At 46.4% G+C, this 26029-nt stretch overlaps 1 protein-coding gene across 6 annotated transcripts in view; it reads right to left on the bottom strand.

The window, feature by feature from the left end:
• Window positions 1-24063: 24063 nt before the first annotated feature.
• The window catches only part of MAPK9 (mitogen-activated protein kinase 9), a 64267-nt gene continuing 62301 nt past the window's right edge, over window positions 24064-26029 (bottom strand). For 2 of the 6 annotated variants that reach the window (XM_090290449.1, XM_090290451.1), the window contains exon 12: window positions 24064-24751. In XM_090290449.1, coding sequence (XP_090146575.1) covers window positions 24609-24751 — 143 coding nt within the window. In that variant the 3' untranslated portion in view covers window positions 24064-24608. Of the gene's footprint in view, window positions 24757-26029 lie in introns of all 6 variants that reach the window. The other 4 variants (XM_090290448.1, XM_090290450.1, XM_090290453.1 and 1 more) reach the window with 3 other exon arrangements.

Consider the following 26029-nt stretch of genomic DNA (forward strand, 5'->3'; position numbering starts at 1 on the left):
ATGGAAAGGGGGAAAAAAGCTGGAATAGCAATACTTATATCTGACAAAATAGACTCTAAAACAAAGGCTGTATAGTAAGAGACAAAAAAGACACTAAGTAACGATAAAGGGATCAATCCAACAAGAGGATATAACCCTTTTAAACATATATGCACCCAACATAGGAGCACCTAAATATGTAAAAACATCTGATGCACATAAAAGGAGAGATTGAAAGAAATACAGTCATAGTTGGGGATTTTAATGACCCATTGTCATCAATGGATAGATCTTCCAGGCAAAAAATCAACAAGGGACAGTGATGGATTTAATTAGAATCTTCAGAGAATTTCACCCAAAGCAGTAGAAGATACACTTTTTTTCAAGAGCACATGGAACGTTTCCCAGGATAGGCCACATGTTAGGACACAAAACAAGTCTCAGCAAACTTAAGAAGATTGAAATCATATCAAGCATCTTCTCTGACCACAATGCTATGAAACCAGAATTCAATCACAAGAAAAACACTGTAAAACACATGAAGACATGGAAGCAAAATAACATGTTATTAAACAATGAATGGGTCAACAATGTGATCAAAGAAGAAATCAAGACACCTTGAAAAAAATGAAAATGAGAACACAACAATCCAAAATCTGTGAGACACTAGGAAAGCAATCCTAAGAGGGAAATTCATAGCATTACAGGTCTATCTCAAGAAACAAACAAACAAAAAAATCTCAGATAAACAATCTAACTTCACACTTAAAGGAACTTGAAAAAGAACAATAAACAAAGCCCAAGGTGAGTAGAAGAAAGGAAATAATAAAGATCAGAACAGAAATAAAAGTCTAAAAAAATACAAAAAAAATCAATGAAACCAAGAACCAGTTCTTTGAAAAGAAACAAGACTGACAAATCTTTAACCAGACTCATTAAGAAAAAAAGAGAGAGCATCAAATTTAAAAAAAATCAGAAATTAAAGAGGAGAGTAACAACTGACAACAAAGAAATACAAAGGATGCTGAGAAAATATTACAAACAACTGTATGCCAACAAATTAGACAATCTGGAAGAAATGGAAAAATTCCTAAAAACGTATCATCTTCTAAAACTGAATCAGGAAGAATCAGAGAATCTGAAAGACAGATTACACCAAGCAAAACTGAAGCTGTAATAAAAAAACTCCCAGCAAGCAAAAGTCCTGGAACAGATATGGCTTCACAGGCAAATTTTACCAAACATTCGGAGAAGAACTAATACCTCTCCTTTTCAAACTATTACAGAAAATTCAAGAGGAGGGAAAACTCCCGAGCTAATTTTATGAGGACAGCATTATCCTAATTCCAAAACTAGATCCAGACACTACAAAAAAAGAAAATTATAGGTCAATATCCCCAATGAACACAGATGCTAAAATCCTCAACAAAATATTAGCAAACCAAATAGAGCAATGTATCAAAAGGATCATTTATTCCAGAGATTCAAGGTTGGTACAATAGTCACAAATCAATAAACATGATGCACCATATAATCAAAATAAAGGATAAAAACCACATGGTCATATCAATATATTCAGAAAAAGCATTTAATAAAATCCAGCACCATTTGTGATAAAAACTCTCAGCAAAGTGGGACTAGAGGGAACACACCTCAATATAATAAAGACCACATGTAACAAACTCACTGCCAGCACCATACTCAGTGGGCAAAAACTACAAGTGTTTCCCTTAAGATGGGGAACAAGACAGGATGCCCACTTCCACCTTTTTTATTCAACATAGTATTGGAAGTCCTAGCCACAGCAATCAGACAATAAGAAGAAATAAAAGGCATCCAAATTGGGAGAGATTAAACTGTTATTATTCACAGATGATGTGCTATTGTACATAGAAAACTCAAAAGAGTCTACCATAATACTGCTAGACCTAATAAATGAATTCAGCAAAGTAGCAGGATACAAAATTAATATTCATAAATCGATGGCATTTTTATATACCAATAATGAACTAGCAGAAAGAGCAATTAAGAAAATGATCCCATTTACTTTTGCAACAACAAAAAAATAAGGTACCTAGTAATAAATTTAACCAAGGGTGTAAAAGATTTGCACTTGGAAAATTATAAGACACTGAAGAAAAGAACTGAAGAAGATACAAACAAGTGGAAGAATATATCGTATTCACAGATAGGAACAATTAACATCATTAAAATGTCTATACTACCCAAAGCAATCTATAGATTCAACACAATTCCTATCAAGATACCAATGGTGTATTTCGCAGATCAAGAACAAACATTCCAAAATTTTATATGGAACCACAAAAGACCCTGAATTGCCACAGCAATCTTCAGAAAGAAGAAGACATCATGCTATCTATAATCATCAAAACAATATGGTACTGACATAAAAGCAGACACATAGATCAATGGAACAGAAGAGAGTCTTTATGGTCAATTAATACATGATAAAGGAAACAAAAATATACACTGGGCTAAAAATAGTCTATTCTATAAATGGTGTTGGGAAAATTGGACAGATACATAGAAAAAAATAAAACCACGCCACCTTCTCACACCATGCACAAGAATAAACTCAAAATGGATTAAAGACTTAAATGTTAGACTCAAAACCATAAAAATCCCCTCAAAAAAACATAGGCAGTAAAATCTTGGACATTGCTTGTAGCAATATTTTTTTCTAATGAATCTCCTTGAGCAAGGGTAACAAAAGAAACAATAAACAAATGGGACTACATCAAACTAAAAAGTTTTTGCACAGCAAAGGAAAACATCAACAAAATGAAAAACAACTCATTGAATGAGAGAACGTATCTGCCAATGATACATCTGATAAAGGGTTAATATTCCAAAATTTATTATAAAACTCAACACCAAAAAAACAAACAATTCAATGAAAATTCAAAACCTACAACCACGAATACTTTATCCAGCGAAGCTGTCATTCAGAACAGAAGGGCAGAGAAAGTGTTTCCAGGACAAAATAAAACTGAAAGAGTTCATTAGATCCAAACCACTGTTATATGAGATGTTAAAAGGACTGGTTTAGAAAAAGGAGGATCAAAACTATAAACACTAAAATGAAAACTGCATCACAAGAAACAACAACAGAAGCTAGGGGATTGAAACAAAGGCAAACTAAATAGGCAATGAGAGTGGAAAAAGAACTATAGGTATGGGGAGCATATTGGGGGGAGGTCAGCAGGGAAGGGGAAGGGGGACAGGGAGGGAGATGGTATAGGAATTAAGAAGCATAGTAGGAGGGAATGGAATAGACAGAGAGAGGTTGAGAAGAACTATATGTACAACCAATGGACATGGACTAAAAGGGGGGGACAAGGGGAGGGAGGGGGGCCACCGGGTGGAGGGGAGCAGAGGGAAGGGAAATTGGAACAAATGTAACACTGTAATCAATAAAACACATTTAAAACAAATAAACAAACAAACAATTCAATTTAAAAAATGGGCAAAGGATCTGAATAGACACTTCTCCAAAAAGGACATACAGATGGCCCATAGACATATGAAAAGATATTTAACATCAATAAACATCAGAGAAATGCAAATTAAAAACACAATGAGATATCATCTCACACCTGTCAGAATGGTTACCATCCATAAATCAACAAACAACAAGTGCTGGTGAGGATGTGGAGAAAAGGGAAGGCTTGTGCACTGTTGGTGGGAATGTAGCCACGGAGGAAAGCCATAGGGAGATACCTCAAAAATTAAAAATGGAACTGTGATTCTACTTATGGGAATATATCTGAAGAAACCCAAAACACCAATTTGAAAGAATATATTAATCTTTATGTTCATAACAGTGTTATATCCAAGTGTTCATCAGCAGATGAGTGGATAAAGCAACTATGGGACATTTAAACAATGGAATACTACTCTGCTGTAAAAAGAAGGAAATCTTTTTTGATGGTTACCAGATGAGAGGAGGGTGTGGGGGAATGAGTGAAGAGGTGAGGGGATTAAGAAGTACAAATAGGTGGTCACAGAATAGCAATGGGGGTGTAAAATACAGTATAGGAAATGGAGTAGCCAAAGAACTTACATGCATGACTCATGGACATGAACTATGGTGGGGGGATTACCTGAGGGAGTGGGGGTGCTGGGTGGAGGGGGACAAAAGGGGAAAAACCAGAACAACTGTAATAGCATAATCCATAAAACATAATTCAACAAAAAGAAGGAAATCTTACCATTTGCGACAGCATGGATGAATCTGGAGAACATTATGCTGTGAAATAAGCCAGTCAGAGAAAGACAAGTACCATATGACTTCACTCATATGAGGAATTTAATGAACAAACTGAACTAACAAGGAAAATAGAGACAGACTCATAGAGAGCAGGCTAAGAGCTGTTGCAGGGGTGGGGTGGGGGAGTGGTGGGCAGTGGTGGTGAGGGGTTGAGGGCTGGTGCGGGGTGTGTGTAAAGAGACTGAGCCAGAAATAAAAAACGCACAGACATGGACAGCAGTGTGGTGATTGCCAGGTGTCAGGGAGACAGAAGAGGGTAGAGGTGGATAAAAGGTGGCAGAAGGAGACTTGACTTGGGGTAGTGAACACACGCTACAGTGCAGAGATGATGTGTTGTGGGATTGGGCACCTGACACCTATGTAATTTTGTTAACCAGTGTCACCCCAATAAATTCAATAAAAAGATTAAAAAATCTAGATGTGATAAAAGAGAAGCATGATTAAATCTACTGCATACAAATGGAAAGCTTTTAATGGCAAAACCCACTATACATACTGTAAAAAAAAAGAAAAAGAAAAAACCTGGGAGAAATATTTGCAATGTAACAAAGATAAAACACTAATAATATAATATGTATTTTAAACAAACTTAAACTGAAGGGGAAACAAAAAACCAAAACTCCCATAGGAAATGGGTATAATACATGGATGCAAAACTCACAGAAAAAGATAATGAAATAACTCATAAACACAGGAAGAGATGTCCAGTTTTATTCATAATAATAGAAATATAAATGAAGATGCATGGGAATGGGAACATGCTTTCTTGGCTCTCAGTGGTGAGGTCAGGAGGGAAGCCGCCCTGGTTGACAGTGTGGAATCTGGGGTGAGGGAAATTGGGAATAGCCAACAAAATGAGTACATATTTACTCCTACTTCTAGGAATTGAAGAGACACTTCCACAAATACAAACAACCTATGTGTGGGGTTATCTGTTACTTTATGATTTTTAATAATGGATGCCCGGAAGAAGTCAAACATCCATCCCTGGGACACAGTCAAATATGCACGATGCAGCCATCACTGGGCACTTATGTGGCTGCACAAAAGTGGGAAAAGACTCTGTGAGCTGCTAAGCAGATAGTTTTAATTGAAAAAAGCAAGATGCAAAAGAGATGTATATGCTAACTTTTGTGATAGTGCATAAACGGCTTGTTTTGCAAAGAAACCCAGGAAGGAAAAACCATATTTCAAATGGTTACTCACAGTGTGAGAACAAGTAAGAAGAGACAGGGACTTTTATTCAACAAATGAAATTATCATAAAAACTAAAAGGGAAAAAAACAAATTGCAATGAAAAAGAGATGAAGCTAATGGCAGATCAAATTGGTAACATATTCACATTGTGCTGACTACCCCAAGAAATCCTGAACTTGACCTAGAAGGGTTTCTTTGGTAGTGATTTGGATGCAGTGATTCAGACATTATTTTGGGTGCATTCTGGGACTAAGCAAATGATTAAATATATTGATGTTTTGGGGAACCAGGTTCTTACTATAGAAGAAAGGAAACGGGCATATTAAATTTTTGCTAAAAAACAAAAAATTATTTCTGACCTCAATCCACTGAGAAGGTACCAAGGCAGTGACGCCAAGGTAGCAAGAAGTACGTCTAATGACCAGATCCTGGCTTCTAAATCCCACCCGCACTAACAGGTGCCAAAGCTTCCCGGAGGAATGGCTGCTTCTAGGTCTGGGTCAAAGCACATGGGAGGGCTGGAATAATGTGGAAACTTACCAAACAGAGCCCGATTGAAACAGCCAGCCCAAATACCCAGCATCCCATCTTTGCAAACTCTACAAAGATAGCCCCTCCCCTGGAGTGCATGGGGAGGGCGCAGGGAGAGGGGCAGGGCTGGAGCCTGCATATGGCTCCCCTGCCCACCACAGCTGACCACTGCACACTTGCAGAAGACCCTGTCCTCCTTGCCTGCCAGGCCCTGCCAGGACAGAGGAGGCCCCCGTGTGACTGCAGGCCCCATGGTGTGGACCCCAAATAGGGGCAGCCTGTGGATTCCTCCTTGAAAATCCGTGGAAAACTCCAGCAGCCTCTTCCCTGCTCCCTCTCCTCCCTCCTCTGCACCCACCTCAGGGGCTTCCTTTCAATTCTCAAATTCAAAACCCTCCAAAGACGTCACACTGCACCTGAGGAAAATCTAACCCCACTCTCCTCACTGGCTCTCTTGCAGCTCTTCCCACCCAGGACCTGTGCCTGCCTCAGGGGCCACTCCGCTGATGTTCCCTCAGATCTTTCCACTGCGCCCTGCCCTTCAGTCATGTTGTAGCCAGGGGTCACTTATTGCTCAGGGCCACCCTCCCTGATTAGGCAAAAGTCCTACCCCCATCCCAGTCTCTCCCCACGCCGATTACCCTGTTTTATTTTCTTCCTGGCGCTTACCCTCTGCATGACTTCAGGTTTCCCCTGACGGCTGGCCTGTTCCCTCTCCCGCACCCGCCAGGCAACATTGCTGGGAGCCAGGAGCAGAGCGAACAGTAGCTCAGCCAGCGTTCCCCGTGGGCGGGTGCTGGGCCCCCGCAGGCCTCTCCTGGTCGCCTGGCACAGTGGCTGGAATACGGCTTTTGGAGCTAGCCTGGCCACAGTCGAAAGCCAGCTTTGTCACCTCCTGGTCCTGTCACCTCTCTAAGCCTCAGTTACTTCCCTGTAAGATGGGAACACAGCACCTCCCAGGCAGGTAAACCCTCCCGGGGCACCTCTTCAGCTCCTGAAGCTCAGCAGAACATCTGTCTCACCGTGGCGAGAAGGAAGGGGCCTGGGATGAGCCCCTCCACCCGACACTGCCCTGTCCCTTCTTTCCACACTGCCCCCGCACTGAGCACAGTGCCGGGGCGGGGCTTCCTTTTCCCTACCTGTACCCAGGGAGGAGTGGCCTAGGGTTGCCGGACCGCTGCTCTCCCTGCGTGGAGCACACACCCAGAACCCAGCTGACCGCTGTCCCCGGACTCTCTGATAGCAGGATCAGTCCTTTCCTCAATCGACCCCTACTGCAGAGACAGCACCCTGTTCCCCCGCTCCAGACAAGGACGTTCCCTTTCTTCACAAGCGCCCGGCAGGTTAGCCTTGCCGGTCTCATTTCAGAGACCGGGAGACTGAGACCCAGAGCGGGCAGGAGGCCTTGGGTCCAGGCTGGCTTCTCCTGACACCTGCATGCCTGAAGAAGCTGGCTCCCGGCGCCCTCCGCTGTCCCGGCCCACGCAGTCCCTCTCGCTTGCTGCCCCCGGGTCAGCGGCCAGCGACCACGCGCACTGTCAGCCACGTGCACACCTGCGTCCCGAGTCAGGCCGCGCGTCCCTACCGATCGCCGCCCCGCACCTCTGCGTCCCGGCCTTCCCGGCTGTGCCCTCCGCCGCGCCTCCTGGGTCCGCTGCGCCAGCGTCCAGCCCAGCCACTCCCCACTCACCAGCTCCCGAAGCGCCCAAACCCGGGGCCCGGCCCTTGGGCAGCGTCTGCTGCGCCGGCTGCCTGTGAACCTGGGGCTGCCTGCCGCCCGCAGCTCCCGGGCGCAGCCTGCCCTGCTCTGAGGGCCGAGCTGCGCGGCGCGGCTCCCCCTAGCGGCCGCACGGGGGATCGTGGGACGCGCGGGTTGGGTGGTGCGGCGGCGCGCGTCCAACGCCCCTCCTGCAGCTTGGGGAACCCCAGAGGCCCTATCTACCCGCCTCTCCTCTGCTCTTGACCTCAGGGTCAAGGTCAAACGTCCTGTGTTTAGGGCCCTTGGCTGTGGCTCGCCTGCCACCCCCGTGCCTGGAGCATGGTTCCTTCCTGACTTTGCACCCAAACTAATCCCCCACTGACTTCCCTGGCAAACCCCTGCCACCCTAACACCCGGTTCAGCCCCTTTCTCAGGGCTAGGCCCTGGCTGCTCCTCCGGGATCTCTTCCTGACGTGGTCATTCAACTGTGATTTGCAGCGACCACCATAACCCCGACCCAACCCCAGCGCACTGCGTGGGGGTAGGGGGCGGGCAGGCCCAGAACTGGGCTTGCCTGGGAGCTCACTTACAACACAGATGCCAAGGCCTGCTGAGACCTGGACTCAGGGGTCTGGGCGGGGCCCAGGAATCTGCATCTTGCAGTACCGGTACCATCATTACCATAAACAACCTTCAATTGTTTAGAATCGACCAGCAGAAAAAGCACCGAGGGCGACATCCACACGTCTTAAATGTGAGGCTCGCCCCCTTGATAATGTAGAAGTAAAGGTTTGTGGCGGCAATGTGGAGGGGGACTCGTGGAGGCAGTGGCACGGTGGTCACAGCTGAATCCTAGGAGGCTCATTCCAGGGTGGGAGGAGGACCCATGGTAGCTGGACCAGTGTGGGAGCCAGGAGGCCTTTCAGATCATGCTAGCCACTGTCCCATGCCAAAGGACTGATGTGCAGGCAGGTGATGATGGACAGGGGGAGAAGGGAGAGAGCTGACATACCTTCTGGGAATGAAGTCCACAGCGTTAGATCCACCTTCATCCAGGCAACTTCTCAGCCTTAGTTGTCACCTCAGCTGGATTATTAAGTAGTTGGTTACAGCCATAGAAGGAGGTCTCCAGAGGTAGCATGTGAGTCTTATTTATGGCACAGGAGTGTTCAGGAGCAGTTGAAAATGAAGGAAGGAATGGCTTGCAGTTGGGTGAGGGAAAGAGGACAGGAGTGGCCCTGCAAGTGGTGAGGGAGCATCACACCCCAGCAGAAGGTCTCAACCTGGCCCTCCTAGGGAAGGATGCATTTTGATTTGTGCAGAGTTGGCAGGATTGCCCCAGGCTGCTGCTGTTCCTAGGCCAGGGCTTGGCAGGCCAAAGGGACACATGCACCGAGTCTCATCCTTGTTGCCTGGCTCCATTCAGTGGCACTCAGCCTCTGTCCATGGCCTGCAGCTTGTGAGCCCAGGTCCTCTCATTGCATGAAGTCACAGCCCTAGTTACTCCGGTCGGCTGTGTACCAGGTGGACACATGCACACACACATGCATGTGCACATACAGGAAGCATCCTTACCCTCGCCTGCTCTGGCTGATCTCCACTGGGGGATGGCCTGGAGACATCTGACATTTGCTCTCTCCTCCTGCTCTTCCCCAAGTAAGCCTTGCCACTCCCCAAAGGGAGATTTTTCTATTCTGAGTTTTCTGAACATTAAAAAAAAAAACCCAAAAGGTTATTTATTGAAACAGTTGTGTTGAGTTACCCTTGCACTGTGGAATAAATCATACAATATTGGATTCAGTTAGCATCAATCTTGATCTGTCTTTATCCAATTTTAGAATAAAGATTATAGCAGCCTCAATCTGGCCGTGTGACTCAGTTGCCTGGAGTGTCATCTCATACACCCAAAGGTTGTTGACTTGACACCTGGTCAGGGCACATACCTACATACCTGGACTGCAGGTTCAAACCCTGGTTCGGGTGCGTACAGGAAGCAGCTGGTCAATGTTTCTCTCTCACGTCGATGTTTCTCTCTCTCTCTCCCCTTCTCTTGCTATCTATCTATAAATTAATGAACATGTCCTCAAATGAGAATTGAAAAGAAAAAAAGTTTTATAGCAACCTCTTAAACTAGGTTGGGTGATATGACAATCTTGGATAAGATAGGGGTGGCCTGTTTCTTGAAAGTTTAGTACAAACTGACCCATAAGATTGATGTGCCCTAGAGAGCATCTGGAGGTCAGGTGGCTTCTGACGAACACCACCTTTTCTCTGATGGTCACTGGTCCATATTGATTTTCTGGAGGCCACCCAGAGCACTTAGTGGCCCAGAGCATGGGGCTGGGCACTGGCCGGCCAGCCTCAGGCCTTGCCTCTGCCTAGGCAGCTGTGGGCACTTGTCTTCTCTTCCTGCCTCAGCTCCCCAGCCTCCTATAGATGTGAGAATACAGACCTCAGGGGAACTGTGGAGAGGAATAAATAAGTTCCTATGCATGATGTCCCCCTGGCTGGTTTGGCTCAGTGGATTGAGCGTCGGCCTGCGAGCTAAGTGTCGCTGGTTCGATCTTCCAGTCAGGGCACATCAGAGAAGGAAAACTCTGATTCCAAAAAACCTCCGCTGCCTTGTGGCATACCTCTTCAGGGGAAAGGCTAAGGAGAAGGGAAACTCTGACTCCAAACCTCCGCTGCCTTGCGGCATACCTCCTCAGGGGAAAGGCTAAGGGAGTAAACCCTGACAGAAAATCCGGAGCCGGAGTCCCTAAGGCGGTTTGACGTTGTAGTCAACACCGGCAACTCCTGCGGCGCACCTGAAGCCAAGCTGTATTGACTCTGTCTTTCCCCTTGGATCCTTCAGCTGCGAAGAGAGGGGGGGTCTGCTGCATGGGCAACAGCTGGCCCTCCATATCACCCTGCCCAGGCTTTGTAGCTTCACTGGAGAGGACACTCCAGCGTCATCGCAAGATGTCGACTTAACACGGGAGGAGACAGTTACCGGTTATAAGCTCATCCGATTGGCGAAGGAAACGAGCGCCAGGGGTCTCCTCTGACGGTGGGAGAGGTCATCGCACCTCACTGGACAGCTACCGCCCGCCTCAAGCTGGGCAGCCCCCAGCCAATTAGGTGCCGTCTCGCCATGGCTCACCTGCCCCACTGGGTGCGTGGGGATCAGAGAGGCGTCTCTTGAAAAGTGGGCCACAAAACACTTGCACCAGGCAATTCCAAGCAAACAACAAGAAAGAAGCCTCCAGCTCTTCGCCTCGCTAGCTGGAACATCAGGACCATGTGTCCCGGACTTACTGCAGACCTTCCGTGGATCAATGGTGCCAGGAAAACCGCCGTCATCGACAGGGAACTGGCACGACTAAACATTGACATTGCGGCTCTACAAGAGACCCGGTTGGCCGACAACGGAACTATCAGAGAAACCAACTACACCTTCTACTGGCAAGGGAAGTCTCCGGACCAACCAAGACAGCATGGTGTTGGGTTCGCTGTGAAGAACACGCTTGTTAACTCCATAGAGCCACCCACAGGAGGCACAGAGAGATTACTTACCCTCCGATTGTCAACAACTTTCGGCCCAGTCAGCATTCTTAGCGCGTATGCCCCAACCCTCTGCGCCACCACTGAAGAGAAAGAACAGTTCTACCATGCACTGGACGAAGCGTTATCCAAGATCCCCAGAAGTAACGCTCTTTATCTCCTTGGAGACTTCAACGCAAGAGTAGGAGCCGACCACATGGCCTGGCCCACCTGCCTTGGAAACTTTGGGAGAGGAAAGATCAATGAGAATGGTCAGCGACTGCTTGAGCTTTTGTGTCACCACGGCCTGTGCGTGACAAACACATTCTTCAAGTGCAAAGAGATCCACCAGGTGTCATGGAGGCACCCCCGCTCCCGCCACTGGCACCAGCTTGACCTCGTCATCACCAGAAGAACGGATATTGGCAGCACCCTCCTTACCCGCAGCTACCACAGTGCAGACTGCGACACGGACCATGCCCTCGTGGTAAGCAAGGTGCGCATAATGCCGAAGAGGTTGCACCACTCCAAGATGAAGGGTCGCCCACGCATCAACACCAGTTGTGCCAGCAACCCAGTTAAGACTCAGCAATTCATCAACAGGATGGAAGATGCACTCGGCGAGGGAATAGCGGCAGATGACATTATCGAATCCAATTGGCCACGTCTCCGCGACGCCATATACAACTCCGCCATTATTGCTTACGGGAAGAAAGAGCGGAAGAACGCTGACTGGTACGAGGCTCACTGGGAAGAAATGGAACCCGTGATCGAGGCTAAGAGGAAGGCCCTACTGGCTTACAAGGCCACGCCCACTCCCAGTACACTTCAAGCTCTACGGGCTGCCAGGAACAAAGTCCAGAAGACCGCCCGCCACTGTGCCAACACCTATTGGCTAAACCTGTGCAGAAGCATCCAGGAAGCCGCCGATATAGGCAACGCACGAGGAATGTATGAGGGTATCAAGAAGGCAACAGGCCCAATCCCCTCCAAGATCGCCCCCCTTAAGTCCAAGACAGGTGAGGTCATCACTGACCAGGAACAGCAAATGCGGCGGTGGACCGAGCACTACCTCGAGCTGTACGCGACGAGGAACACCGTAACAGACACTGCTCTTAAAGCCATCCCAGACCTACCAGTCATGGAGGAGCTAGACACCCCACCTACTGCGGCAGAGCTCGGCAAAGCCATCGACCGCCTCGCTTGCGGGAAAGCACCAGGAAGCGATGGAATCCCTCCAGAAATCCTAAAGAGCGGGAAACCAGTCCTGCTACAGCCGCTCCACCATCTACTCTGTCTCTGCTGGAAGGAGGGTTACATCCCCCAGGATATGAGAGACGCCAACATTATCACCATGTACAAGAACAAAGGAGACCGCAGCGACTGCAACAACTACCGGGGCATCTCTCTCCTCAGCGTCGTCGGCAAAGTATTCGCCCGGGTCGCTCTTGCCCGCCTGCAGACCCTTGCTTCCCGCGTCTACCCAGAGTCCCAGTGTGGCTTCAGAGCTGGCCGATCAACAGTGGACATGATCTTCTCCCTACGTCAGCTGCAGGAGAAGTGTCACGAGCAGCATAAACCACTCTACCTCGCCTTTATCGACCTCACGAAGGCGTTTGATCTGGTCAGTCGAAGCGGACTCTTCAGCTTGCTACGGAAGATTGGCTGTCCACCACATCTGCTTGCTGTGGTCATGTCCTTTCACGACAACATGCACAGCACGGTGTCCTACAACGGCGCAACCTCTGAGGCCTTCCCAGTCAGCAGCGGAGTAAAGCAGGGCTGCGTCCTCGCGCCTACGCTGTTCGGAATCTTCTTCTCCATGCTCCTCCAATACGCCTTTAAGGACTGCAGCGAGGGTGTCTTCATTCACACCAGATCCGATGGCAAGCTCTACAACCTGGCCCGTCTATGAGCCAAGACCAAAGTCAAAGAGGTGCTCATCCGTGAGATGCTCTTCGCCGACGACGCAGCCTTGACATCACACTCCGAAGAGGGACTCCAGCAGCTAGTCACTTGCCTTTCCCAAGCATTCAAGGAGTTCGGACTAGCCATCAGCCTGACGAAGACGAACGTTATGGCTCAAGGCACGGGGACTCCCCCATGCATCACCATCGACGGATACACCCTGGAGGTTGTCAACGACTTCACTTACCTCGGGTCCACCATCTCGAGCTCTCTGTCAGTTGACTTGGAGGTCAACCGGAGAATCGCCAGGGCAGCCACAGTTATGGCCAAACTGAACCGGCGAGTGTGGAACAATTCCAGCCTCACTGAGAAAACCAGACTGCGCATCTACCAAGCCTGTGTACTCAGCACTCTCCTCTATGGCAGCGAGACGTGGACCACCTACGCAAGGCACGAAAGGAAACTCAACAGCTTCCACATGAGGTGCCTGCGACACGTCCTGCATGTCGCCTGGCAGGATAAGGTTCCCAACACCGAGGTGCTGAAGCGAGCCAACATGAGCAGTTTGCATGCAGTTCTTAGTGAGAGACGCCTCAGGTGGCTCGGCCATGTCAAAAGAATGGATGCAGGTCGTATTCCCAAAGACCTCCTCTACGGCGAGCTAGCAGAAGGCCAGAGGATGACAGGGCGCCCAAAACTGTGGTTCAAAGACATCTGCAAAAAGGACATGACACAATGCTCCATCAATCTCAACACATGGGAAGTTCAAGCAGACGACCGCCTAGCCTGGAGGCTCGCGATCAGACAAGGTACGTCATGCGCAGAGGCTGCGCGCAACGAGGAGGCGGTCCAGAAAAGATCGAGGCGGAAGCAGCGTCAACAGCAGCAACAACAGCCATCTGCCTTCACCTGTAACAAGTGCGGCAGGGATTGTCACTCTCGAGTCGGACTGCACAGCCATTCTCGGCGGTGCAGATAGACTCTCAAGAAGCTACGCCATCGTCTCTCGAGACGGACGGCTGCCGATGATGATGATGACGATGATGCATGATGTGCTTGCTACCAACTTTTTGAGAGAATTTTAGTGCTTTGTACAGACATTTATCTGCTGCTTGCAGATTATCACATTAGTTAGAATACTGTGAATTTTCTGTTCACAGTTCTGTGTATATTCTTTTTTTTTACTGATCAGTATTGCTTGTCAGAGGTTTGTTAATCTTGTTAACATTTTGGTTGTGCTTATTTTTTCTCTTTTTTATTTTCTACTTCCTAGTCCTTGCCTTTTTCTTCATTGTTCCTCCTTTGTTGTGTCTTGGGCTGGCTCTGTTGCTCGTGTGTCAATTTCCTGAGTTGAACACTGAATTCACTTTTAAAAATCTGTCTCATCTTTTGATAAACGTATTTAAGCCTTAACTGGGTCTAACTGAATTTAGCATGTAGTGTTTTTTGATGTCATGCACGTTTAGGAATTTTATAATTTTCCTTATGATTTCCTCTTTCACCCAGATTCCTCTCAGTGTTTTGTTTAGTCCTGATGTGTGAGGTCATTTCTGGTTTATTTTGGACTTTATTGCATTATCAAAGAAAGAGTTTGCATTGCTGATTTTGGCATTTACACAGGATCCTTCATGGCCAGGCACACAGTCGACTTTCCTTCAAATTCTGTGTGTGGTCAGAAGGAATTTCCTTATCGGGTAGTGATGCTGTCTGTGAGCGCACATTCAGCACAGTGGCATTCCAGCCAGTCTTCTAGATCTTCGCTCTTTTCTACTGCTTGACTTGCCAGTTTCTGGGAGCACACTCAGATTTCCACTACACTCTGTCTTTCCCCCCATGGTACCGTCAGTCATTGTATACACACACAGGCAAGCATGTACACACCCTGATTCTTTAGTCAGTTTCTCTGAGGTCATGTGGATACATTTACCCACTCGAGTGCTACTTATAAATACTGACATGCCACAGCCGAAAAAGTATTTGTGTAAATGTCTATATACACTGTGTGTTTGTCTATAAAGTATATGTATATACCTCACATATGAGTTTATAGACATTAAAAATCTGGTCGCTTGTAAAAATATCCATGAGGGGAAATTCTTGACTCTGTATCATAAATGTATGCATGCACAGACACATGCATGTGTGTACTCCTGTGTGTGTGCTACACAGAGCTGGAGAGCACTGTCTTGCAGGGCCACCTGCCTGGTACCCCCTGCTGAGTCCAGAAACCACTACTAGGATGGAAGGGCTTCAGCTGGATCCTGGCTGGACAGACCAGGGAAGGGCTTGGGGAAGCCCCAGGGCCTGGGCATCACACCAGATGTGCACTTACAGACATGGATGGTTGGGAATCATCAACAGAAAAATGTAGATTATAAGAAGCATGTATAGTGTGACTTCATTTGGGCAGAACATCATGTAGGTGTGTATACGTCCACAGAAAATGACCTGAAAGGTAGGCACTAAGGTTAACAGTGCTCATCTCTGGAAGGGGGAATACGTTGTGTTTAGTTTTTATATACAAGGTATGTCCAGAAGGTATCCAACCAGGTAATTTGAAAAATAGAGACATTTATTGAAGAAGATACAAGTTACAAAAAACCCTGTACAAAGGACAATGATGCTTCAGTCCCCTTCAAAATAGGCACCTTGGGACCTTACATAGTTCTCCCAATTGCCATCAGCTGCCCCGCTGTATTTTCCTGAATCTTATCGACAGTCTGAAATCTCTTCCCTTTCAAAGGTGATTTTAGTTTTGGGAAAAACCAGAAGTTCCAGGGTAACAAATCTGGGCTGTAGGGGGCGCTGAGACACCTGGGTGATATTTTGCCAAAAAACTCTGCACAAAATGTGATGTGTGAGCAGGTGTGTTGTCTTGATGAAGCTGCCAGTCACCGGCTGCCCATTGCTGCAGCCTTCTGAATCACCCGAATAGTTTCTGCAGAGGAATTTCAAGCTTAACGCAAAATCTGATGCAGATTCATTGCTCTGCTCAGTCATTTTGAGTGTGACGGCCACACAGTACACATGCTCACTCAACAGAGTCTACTACCCCCATTGACTAGTACAGTAAAGTTGTCATTGTCCACGGATGTGCATTCCAGTCCACTCTCCTTGGCTGCCAGGTTACCTCAATGTTGTGCAAATGTTCTTGTTATATTAACAATGGCTGGACTTTTTCCAGAGAAACCTTGTATACATTATAATATAAAACATTATATATTCTTGATTATGTGTATATATTTTAAAAATAGGGAGCACCTGCAGCTCACACCTGCTCCTCCCAAAAGGAAGTCAGGGAGGAGCTATGGGAAGCTGGGCATGGTGCCACACTCCTGCCCTGAACCATGACTGGCAAGGAGACCAGAGAATAGGGCTGGAGCACCGTCACGATGTCTGTGAGTGTCCACCCAGATCTGGTTCCCTAACCTCTGGCAAGACCACGCTGCACATGGGCTGATCGGGGTGCTGTGGAGCTGGGGGCCCCACAGAGGGCTGAGGACACCGGCTGCAGGGGTCCTGTCATGGTGATGGCTGTGGCCTGCCTCAAGGCTTTGTCCTGCCACTCGAGGCTGTTCATCATCACTTGGAAGAATCTTCAGAAGGGCTGGTGGAGGTCACAAGCTAGCCAAGAGAATGCGTGTGAAGGATGACAAATCAGATTAACTACAACATTGCCCAATCCAGTAATTCCAAGTATGACGTGGCTGTGAAAGCAAAGACCAGCTGAACCTGCATTAGTTAGTTGGGGGACCTTGTTTGAAGAACATGCTGCTCAGGTTGTATCTGGAATGCTGTGTTCATTTCTAGACTCATATTTTGATTTTGATTTTTTTGTTGCCTCTTTTTAAATTAAAATTTAGGAATTTTTTTCAATTACAGTTGACATTATTATAATACTTTGAGGTATACATTAGACATTTATATGTATAAAGTGATCCCCCTGATAAGTCTAGTCCCCACCTGGCACCATACATGGTTATTACAATATTATCAACTATGTTCCCTGTGCTGTACTTTACATCCCTGTGACTGTTTTATAACTGCCAATGTGTACTTCTTAATCCCTTCATCTTTTCACCCAGTCCCCTAACGCCTCATCCCAAATCTGGCAACCATCAGTTTGTTCTCTGTATCTATGAATTTGTTCATTTCTTTTGTCTTTTAGATTCCACATGTGTGAAGTATGGTGTTTCTCCTTCTCTGTACCATGCCTTCTTTATCCACTGGGCTACCAACGGGCCAGCACTTGGGACTTGCTCCATTCAGCTATCTTGTCTTTTGATTGGAACATTTAATCCATTTACATTTAAAGTGACTATTGATACCTATGTAGTTATTACCATTTTATTATTCATATTTTTTTCTGTTCTTCCTCACCCTCTTCCTCTTCTTTCTCAAGAAGTCCCTTTAACATTTCTTGCACTCCTCGATGGTGGTGATGAACTCCTTTAGCTTTTTCTTGCCTGGGAACTTGGCAAGTTTTCTGGAGTACACAGAAGTGGAGAGGCTCTGGGGACTTTCTCATATGAGAGGATTGGAAGAACTTCGAGTTTAATCTAGAGACGGGAAGACATGGAGCTTACCTCTCCAACAAACTTAAAGCCTGTCTCATCAGATGGGTACGACTCCTCTATTTCACCCAGAGAAAGCACTTGGGACTCATGGGTGGAAGTTGTGGGAGCCATATTTCAGTTCAGTTCAAGAAAGAACTTTCTAACAGTCAAAACTGCAAAAAATTCAGTAGGAAGGGCATTCCCTGATTAAAACCATCTGAGCAGAGGCTAGGTGACCTCTTCAAGTAGGTTACTACCTGAATGCAGGTGTGAACCAGAGGACTTCTCCATCTATTCTCACTCTCCATGACATCTAAATGTGTAAATAGACTTCCGGCCAAGATGGAGGCCTAGACTGACACACTCCATCTCTCTCCACAGCTAAGAAGGACTACAACTACCGCAAAACCAGAAATAACCAGAAGTTCCAGAAAATGAAGCTACATGGAAGTCCAACATATGAAGTTATAAAGAAGTGGTGCTCGTCCGGACGGGCTGGGGCAGAGAGGTCAAGGTGTGCTGGTAGCGGCAGCTGTGGCGATGGCGGCAGGACAGTATTTAAGGGGAGGCGAGAAGCACCAGGGGAGCACCCCCGGCTGCAGTCCAGACCTGTCAGCTTGCGATTCCAAGGTCGGGGAAGGCAGACCCCCATTGCCTTGGACTGTGAGGCCCAGAGGGCCTGGGGACAGAGGAGGAGGCTCCTGGACTCTCAGTGGAGAGTGAACGGCAGGAATCCATCTTGGATCCCTGCCCCCACACAAAGGTCACAGTGTGGTGAGAAGGGTCGCCCGTTAGTGAGGAGTGCATGGGGCTCCGCCCCATAAGGCATAGGAGGTGTGACAGCCCCTCCCAAGAAGGAAAGGTAAAGAAACCTGTCAGGATGGCAGGGATAATGATAGAGAAGATACCAATCACACAGCTGACCAGAAAGCAAATACACGAATTAACGGACGAACAGATAATCTTTCTGAGGCTCAGTTCAGAACTATAGTTATAAGACAGCTTACAGAAATAAGAGTGGGACTTAATCAAGATGGGGAAGGAATGAAGGCTAGTCCTGCTGAAATGAACAAAAACACATATGAAACAAGTGGTGAGGGAAAGAAAACCAGGGATCAAATCAACAAATCGGAGCATAGGGAAGGAACAAACAGTCAACCAGTGCAGGAAGAGGAAACGAGAAGTGAGGAAAATGAGGAGAAGCTCAGAAACTTATTGGGCAGCTATAAGCAGGCCAACATCCAAATCATAGGGTTGCCAGAAGGTAAAGAAGAACTAGAAATTGAAAAATTATGTGAAAAAATAATGAAGCAGAACTTCCCTAACTTGGGGAAGGAAATAGACTTACAGGTCCAGGAAGCACAGAGTGTTCCAAATAAACTGGACCAAGGGAGAACCACACCAAGACACATTATAATCAAAATGTCAAAAATTAAGGATAAAGAGAGAATCTTAAAAGCAGCAAGAGAGAAGCAGAGAATTACATACAAAGGGGTCCCTATAAGACTATCAGCTGGTTTCTCAAAAGAATCTCTGCAGGTAAGAAGGGACTGGCAAGAAATATTCAAAGTAATGAAAAGCAAAAACCTACAGCCATGATTACTCTATCCAGCGAAGCTGTCATTCAGAATAGAAGGGCAGAGAAAGTGCTTCCAGGACAAAGTAAAACTGAAGGAGTTCATTAGATCCAAACCACTGTTATATGAAATGTTAAAGGGACTTGCTTAGGAGAAAGAGGATCAAAACTATGAACATTAAAATGAAAACTGTATCACAACAACCAACAACAGAAGCTAGGAAATCGAAACAAAGCCAAACTAAGTAGGCAACGAGAGTGGAAAAAGAATTACATATTGCGGGGAGGTCAGCGGGGAGGGGGAATGGGGGAAAGGGAGGGGGATGGTACAGGAGTTCAGAAGCATAGTAGGAGGGAGTGGAGTAGACAGGAAGATGTTGAAAAGAACTGTATGCACAACCAATGGGCATGGACTAAGGGTGGAGGGACAACTGGAGGGAGGGGGATCACTGGGTGGAGGGGAGAAGAGGGAAAAGAAATTGGGACAACTGTAACAGCATAATCAATAAAACATATTAAAAAAATAAATGTGTAAATAAAATTAAGTTTAAAGCACACTTATAAAAGTTCTAAGACAGTCACAGGGAAGTGTGTAGGAGAAGGGAAGAAAATTTGGTGAGTTAACACTTTAAAGTAGGGATTTAAGTCAAGAATTTATTTCAAAACTTCATATGTAACAACTTCATTTAAAAAAATTTTTTTAATCTTCATCTCAGGATATGCTTATTGATTTTAGAAAGAGAGGAAGGGGTAGGGGAGAGGGAGAGAAAGAGAGAGATGTGAGAAACATTGATCGGTTGCCTCCTACACACTCCCCTACTAGGGATCGAACCTGCAACCTAGGTGTGTGTCCTGACTGGGAATCGAACCCACAGCCTTTTGGTGTGTGGAACGATGCTCTAACCAGCTGAGCCATCTGGCCAGGGCCATCAAGACTTGTTTAAAAGGAAGAGATGCACTTCCTTCCATGTTTCCAGGAGTGTGAATTACAAGTGTCAACCGTGTATTGTATTCCATGAGGAAGGAATGATGGCAATGACCCATCTCAGGACAGCTAAGTCCCTATGTCCTCTTTCTGGCACTTAGTAAGGACACCACCTGGTGCTGGGCTCAGAGTGAGGATGTCCCTATTCACCCGAGCCCTGTGTGCAGTGTGGGAGCTAGTATGTGCAGAGGACCCGAGCCCTCGGGCAGGCTCTGCTTCCCGCCAAGGACACAGGTAGCAGGCTGCTGCTTCTGGGAAGTTCTTGCCAGGGCACTCACCAGGTACCAGGAGTCTCTGGAAAATTTGCCCAAATTCTGAGCTCATGGCATTTGTCTGGAGAAAGGGTCAGCATTTTCATCAGTGTCTCCAAGGTATTTATGACTAAAGGAGAGTGAGAGGGACACTCAGGGCAAACCTGCAGCTCCTTCCCAGGGCCTGCAGCTTCCTCAATGTGTGCAGGGTGGGGTCGGTGTGGGCTGGGCAGTTAGAGAACTGAACCTGAATTTCCCCTGACTCTAAAGCACCAAGGCAGAGAAAGCGGGGTTGCATATACCCTTGCTCACAAGGACCCCGGGCCCCAAAGCCTCGAGCTTTCAAACTATGGAGGGGTATGTGGCCCTGGGCCTTGAGGACAGAGTGAATGACAAGTTCCCAGTAGCTTGGCAGGCCCATCCTTCTTAATCATGGTTATGTAATGCCTCCAGGAGCCCTGAGTGGCCACTCTGTCACTGTTGTTACTAATTTACCAATTTTTCTGATCAAAACCAAAAAATATCAGAAACTGCCTTAATGTCAAATGTAACCTCATGCTCAAATTCACACAAGTAAGCACAGAATAAACTTTCAGGATGGCATCCAGTTATCTGAAAATATTACCTCTTCCCTTATCACCCTCATCTCCTACTAACATGTAGCATTTCAGTCAATTAAGAAAAAGTATTTCAGTCCTGTCTGCATTGAAAATGGGAAGGGAGTAAGATAGAGAACTAGAATGCAGACCAGTATCAGGAGAAATGTTTTCCTTCTCCAGAGGCCTATAAAAATAAGATTGATCCTCACCTCTCTGGAAGAACTATAGCCCTTTTAAGCAGAGAAAAGAAAAGGAGCCATGGAGGACTCTTCTGCTCCTGTTGTTTTAAGTAGTGAACATCCTAAAGTACCTCAAGGCCAAGGTGAAATCCACTGTTCACTCCATGCACTGGCTGCAGCATGAGTGGGTACTGGGACCAGTGGGTGGAGTCTCCCAGCCACACTCCTGGCTAGTGAGTGAACTAGCACAACAAGGCTCTGAATATTTGATTCTGTACCACATGATTTTGAAAACTTACATTCAGGAATCTGCAGGGTATTGTCAGTAAGAGATCTAACAGGCATGTTTTATCTTTCAGTTTAAAAACACTTGCTAGCATTGGCTGAAATGATGACACTCCAACATCCATCCGGGTTTATGTTAAATATGTAGTCAGAGATGGTGATGTAGAAACACAGTCAATTGTCACTGAGAAGCAGACAAATTAGACATGCTATGCACTTCCCTTTTAAAATGTACTGGTATTATTTCCACCAATGAAAACACACATATTTCATTATAAAACATTGGCAAGGTTACTTTTGAGATATGCAATCTGAAAGGTCACACTTGTATTTCCTGCCAGTGTGGCACATTGGGGGCGCTACTTCTATGTTGGCACCGAGGCAGAAGACCCCCGGCCACCACCGCAACCAACACCAGTCTGAGTGAATTCAGCCTCTCCACCAGCTTGGGGCTTGGGACTTGGGGTTAGGGGCTCAGGACTCAGGTCCAGCTGAGGGCAACTCCCTTCAGCACTGTGGCCCTCAGCTTGCATCCCAGAGGAGCACAGAGCTGGACTAGCATCTGCAGACCACAACCCATCAGCACTGAGCGGCATGTGTTTCTAGAACTCTCTCCTACACTGACAGACTCGGCTCTCTGGAACCTGCACTGGAAATCAAGACCCAACAAAGGCAAGGCAGGTGTTTCTGTTTTGACCGAAAACAAACCTAGTCCCAATTCCAGGATAATAACAAATTACCTGGTTTATATAATAGAAATATGGGTCCACATAAATTTAAAATATAAATTATAAAAGTAAAGTAGAGAAGATGAAAACGAGCATATTGTCAGTTCTCACTCACATCAGCACTCACCTGCAGCGACCACTGTGCAACCCTGCATGTTGTACTGACCTGGCCAACTTCGCTGGCTCGGGAGGCAGGGAGGTGCTCCTCCACGACCCTGCTATCTGAAGCCTGTGGCCTGTCCTTGGTGCACAGGTCACTAACCCCAGGGGAAGGTGTTTTGGCAGGAAACCTGCCCGCATGACGCAGGCTACACCCGGAGCACACAGGAATGCGGGAGCAGGAAGGCCGACTGTGGGCGCCCTCAGCATCAGATGTTGCGTTTGCATAATCCTTGGGCACATAATGCATTTTTAAAACTATCCCCTTGCTTTGTTGAAAGGGGAAGGGAAGGAGAAAGAGAGGAAGAGAAGCATCAATGTGCCTCTCTCACACCCCCCACTGGGGACCTGGCCCACAAACCCAGGCATGTGCCCTGACTAGGAATCAAACCAGTGACTGTTTGGTTCACAGGTTGGCACTCAATCCACTGAGTCACACCAGCCAAAGCACTTTGTTTTTCTTTTTAAAGATAGATTTACTAAAGCTTTTTTAAAAAGAATGCAGATTACAGAGAAGGCCATTTTAAGATGCTTTTATATGTATAGTAATAACTTTCTTCACTTTACTATCAGGCTTCCAAAAACAAAATCATCCCAAGCTCCATAAAAGGTATTCCTACCTCGCTTGGTCCAAGTTAGTGTTTACATCTCGTACTTGAATGTGTCTAAATCTCAAAATATAAAACTATTATTTCAATATTAAATTTGCTCATCAAAGGTTCCCCTTTTCAGCAATAAGGCCAACCAATAAGATACGACTGGTGCAGAGAGAAGCGTATGAGATTATATTTATAATAAACTTTCTTGTTAAAGTCTCCACTCAGAACAATCCTACAGAATGCTGACCCAACAGCTTCCAAAATAATTGAACATAAGATACGAGTCTGAAACAGAATAAGCTCGAGGGAAAAGCATCGTGTGCACAGGCAGCCAAACTCGACTCTGGCTGCTCCGTCTCTGCAGCGACACTTGGATCCTCAGTACCGTGATGAACTGTGAGTAATTTCCACACTCAAGGTCTGAAAGGATCCACTTCAGGTGAGCAGTTTTAAATCAGGAGCTATTCAACAGTTCATCACTACTCTTCCGGGCACCCCCCCCCCCCCCATCCTTCTGGAGAGCTTTCCCAGACCACTCAGGACTTCTCGAGGACAAGGCACCAGCACCAGGCTGGGAGCCACCAGCAGGTGTCGCCTCAGCCTGGCTACACAGGGAAAGGAAAATGCAGTTTGTGACATTACGCACGCTGTGAGTAATGATGTCCGCAGGGACCTTTTGCACTGTGGGCAGAGAGAGCACTCGGAGGTGCCTGGGGTCCCCTTTAGGGATCATTTATTAAAATTTTACTCTAAAGGCAAGTAATGGGTTCACGGAGGTATCTGACATCATATTACTTAAATGGTAGCATTTTAAATTAATAGCAAGTCCAGAAGTCTCACGCAGCACAAAACTAAACTTGAAATTTTATCACACAGTAAAGCTGAATGTACTACCATCCCAGACTAAGACGACTTAGAACAAAGTGTGCATATAAATGTCTTGGTTTCAGAAGGGATAATTCTCAACCCTAAACATGACACATATTTTTAAAGTTCTATTTTTTATTTATTAAATAGATTTAATTATATTCCTTCTGAAATACAAAAGATAGAATAAATCATACCATAAAAGAAGGTGAGACATAATATGATGGTGGCCAATTAATACACATAAATCTATTTTTTTCTGGACAGACAGCAAAGTACTTAAGAGGATTAAGAGATAATTCTAGAAGCAGCACTACCTGTAAGACTATTGGACATTTAAATATTGATTTCCAAAGTGATAGATGGCAAGTTGGAGCAAGCGTTTGTGGTCACATGCATATAAGTCCCAACAGTTACTGAGGATGAGAAATTGTCATGACTATTACCATACAACTTAAAAAAAATTCATCCATTCTAATTGCTCACCTGAAATGACCTTGAACAAAGTCTCTTCAGGCATGACCTGCTTCACTTTATCATGTAGGCAGGTGATGCTATTGGGACTAAGCAGGGCATGGCACCATGCTTCTCATGTGCAGAACATGGACTTGTTCTATTTGGTTCCATCAACTCCTGGCCTCTCAGGCCCTGGAGGCCAGAGCTCCTTGCTGACGACAAGTGTGCTGTCTCCAGCTCATCATCGACAGCTTTCAAGGGGTCCCGTGGAGGCATCAAGGCTGCTGTCCGTGTCCGAGGCCAGTGTCTGCTCGGTGGACATGGATGAAATGTCATTGATGGACGACGACTGGGACGGTATGGCGGTGCTGCTTACGGCCGCATCTGTGCTAAGGAAAGCAAATGCAATGAAACCGAGGCAGACACCAAGGCAGACACTGCGGTAGGGCTGGGCAGTGCGGCCCCAGTGCTCCCCGCTTGGCCCCAGCTGTCAGGTCAATGGGAGTCAGTCAACTACACATTTTGAACTTTCCCTGGAGTCTTTCTGCAGGCTCAGAGTCCCACATATTCCTGTCTTTCCCTGCACCATTCTCCTTTTCTTCCCAGTGGTTAAGCATCATATATGTATTCATGCATAATCATGCTAACTACTTAAAAATACCTGCTGTATTAAAAAGGATATTAAAGAAAATTGCTGAATTTATCCTAAGATTATCAGTATCTCAAAAGGCTTAAGCTCAAATAGGATTCAAATGTCATCAGACATTTCAATTATAATTGCAAACACTTAGTCCAAGGAGAACAGCATCAACCTTTGAAGAATTCTGCAATAACAACACCTTCTAAAAGAAGGGCTGTTTACAAACAGAAAAGGGAAAAATGCAGTGGCCTCTTGTTCATTTTGTTTTTGTTTCAGAAATCTCCAAAACTGACATTGCAAGGCCAATGCAATGATCCTGCTTCCCACTCTACACATTGTGGTCTGGTCTGGGCAAAAGGGAAACATCCAGCTGTCAGAGGTCCATGTCTGCACTTTGTAACCTGGATGTGGCTCACAGGCAGCACCGAGGTGCATACTTAAATGGCATGACTGCTGGAAACTGGGCCCATGTCAGGCTGAACCAGATGTCAGTATAACGAGCACGCAGCACACGCATCCCAGGAGCAGGGGTGAGGGAGCAGCTCTGGCCTAGGAACCCCGGTTACCAAGCAGCACCCCCACACAGACGTGAGCACTGCACACTGTCCCTGGGTTCCCAGGACCACACAGTCACCTCGTTGCCAGTCAGCTGCTCCCACTAGGACAGGTAAGGGGAAATAGGATATGAACCATTTTCTCAAAAGAAAATCAATTCCATTTTACCTACATTCACATTAATTTTCTTGTTTAACTGGATGGGGCCAGTACAAAGCGGGTTATGCACATTTAAAGGCTTTAAATTCAATTTCCTCATCTATAAAGGGAGTGGACAGCTGCTGCCAAGATGAAATGAGAATGTTTGTAAGGAGGCTCGTTCCCTGCCTGGCAGCTCAGAAGAATGTCAGCTGCCGCCCCCAGGACAAACGCAAATGGTGGAGAATAACTCGCAGAGGGAATTTTCAAGTCCAACGCTGCTCAAGGGGGCCTTCACACACTGCTGCCCTCTACAGAAGCTGACTGGG

Source organism: Furipterus horrens, unplaced genomic scaffold (assembly GCF_987537825.1).
Source record: "Furipterus horrens unplaced genomic scaffold, mFurHor1.1.pri manual_scaffold_10, whole genome shotgun sequence".
Classification (NCBI taxonomy): Eukaryota; Metazoa; Chordata; class Mammalia; order Chiroptera; family Furipteridae; genus Furipterus; species Furipterus horrens.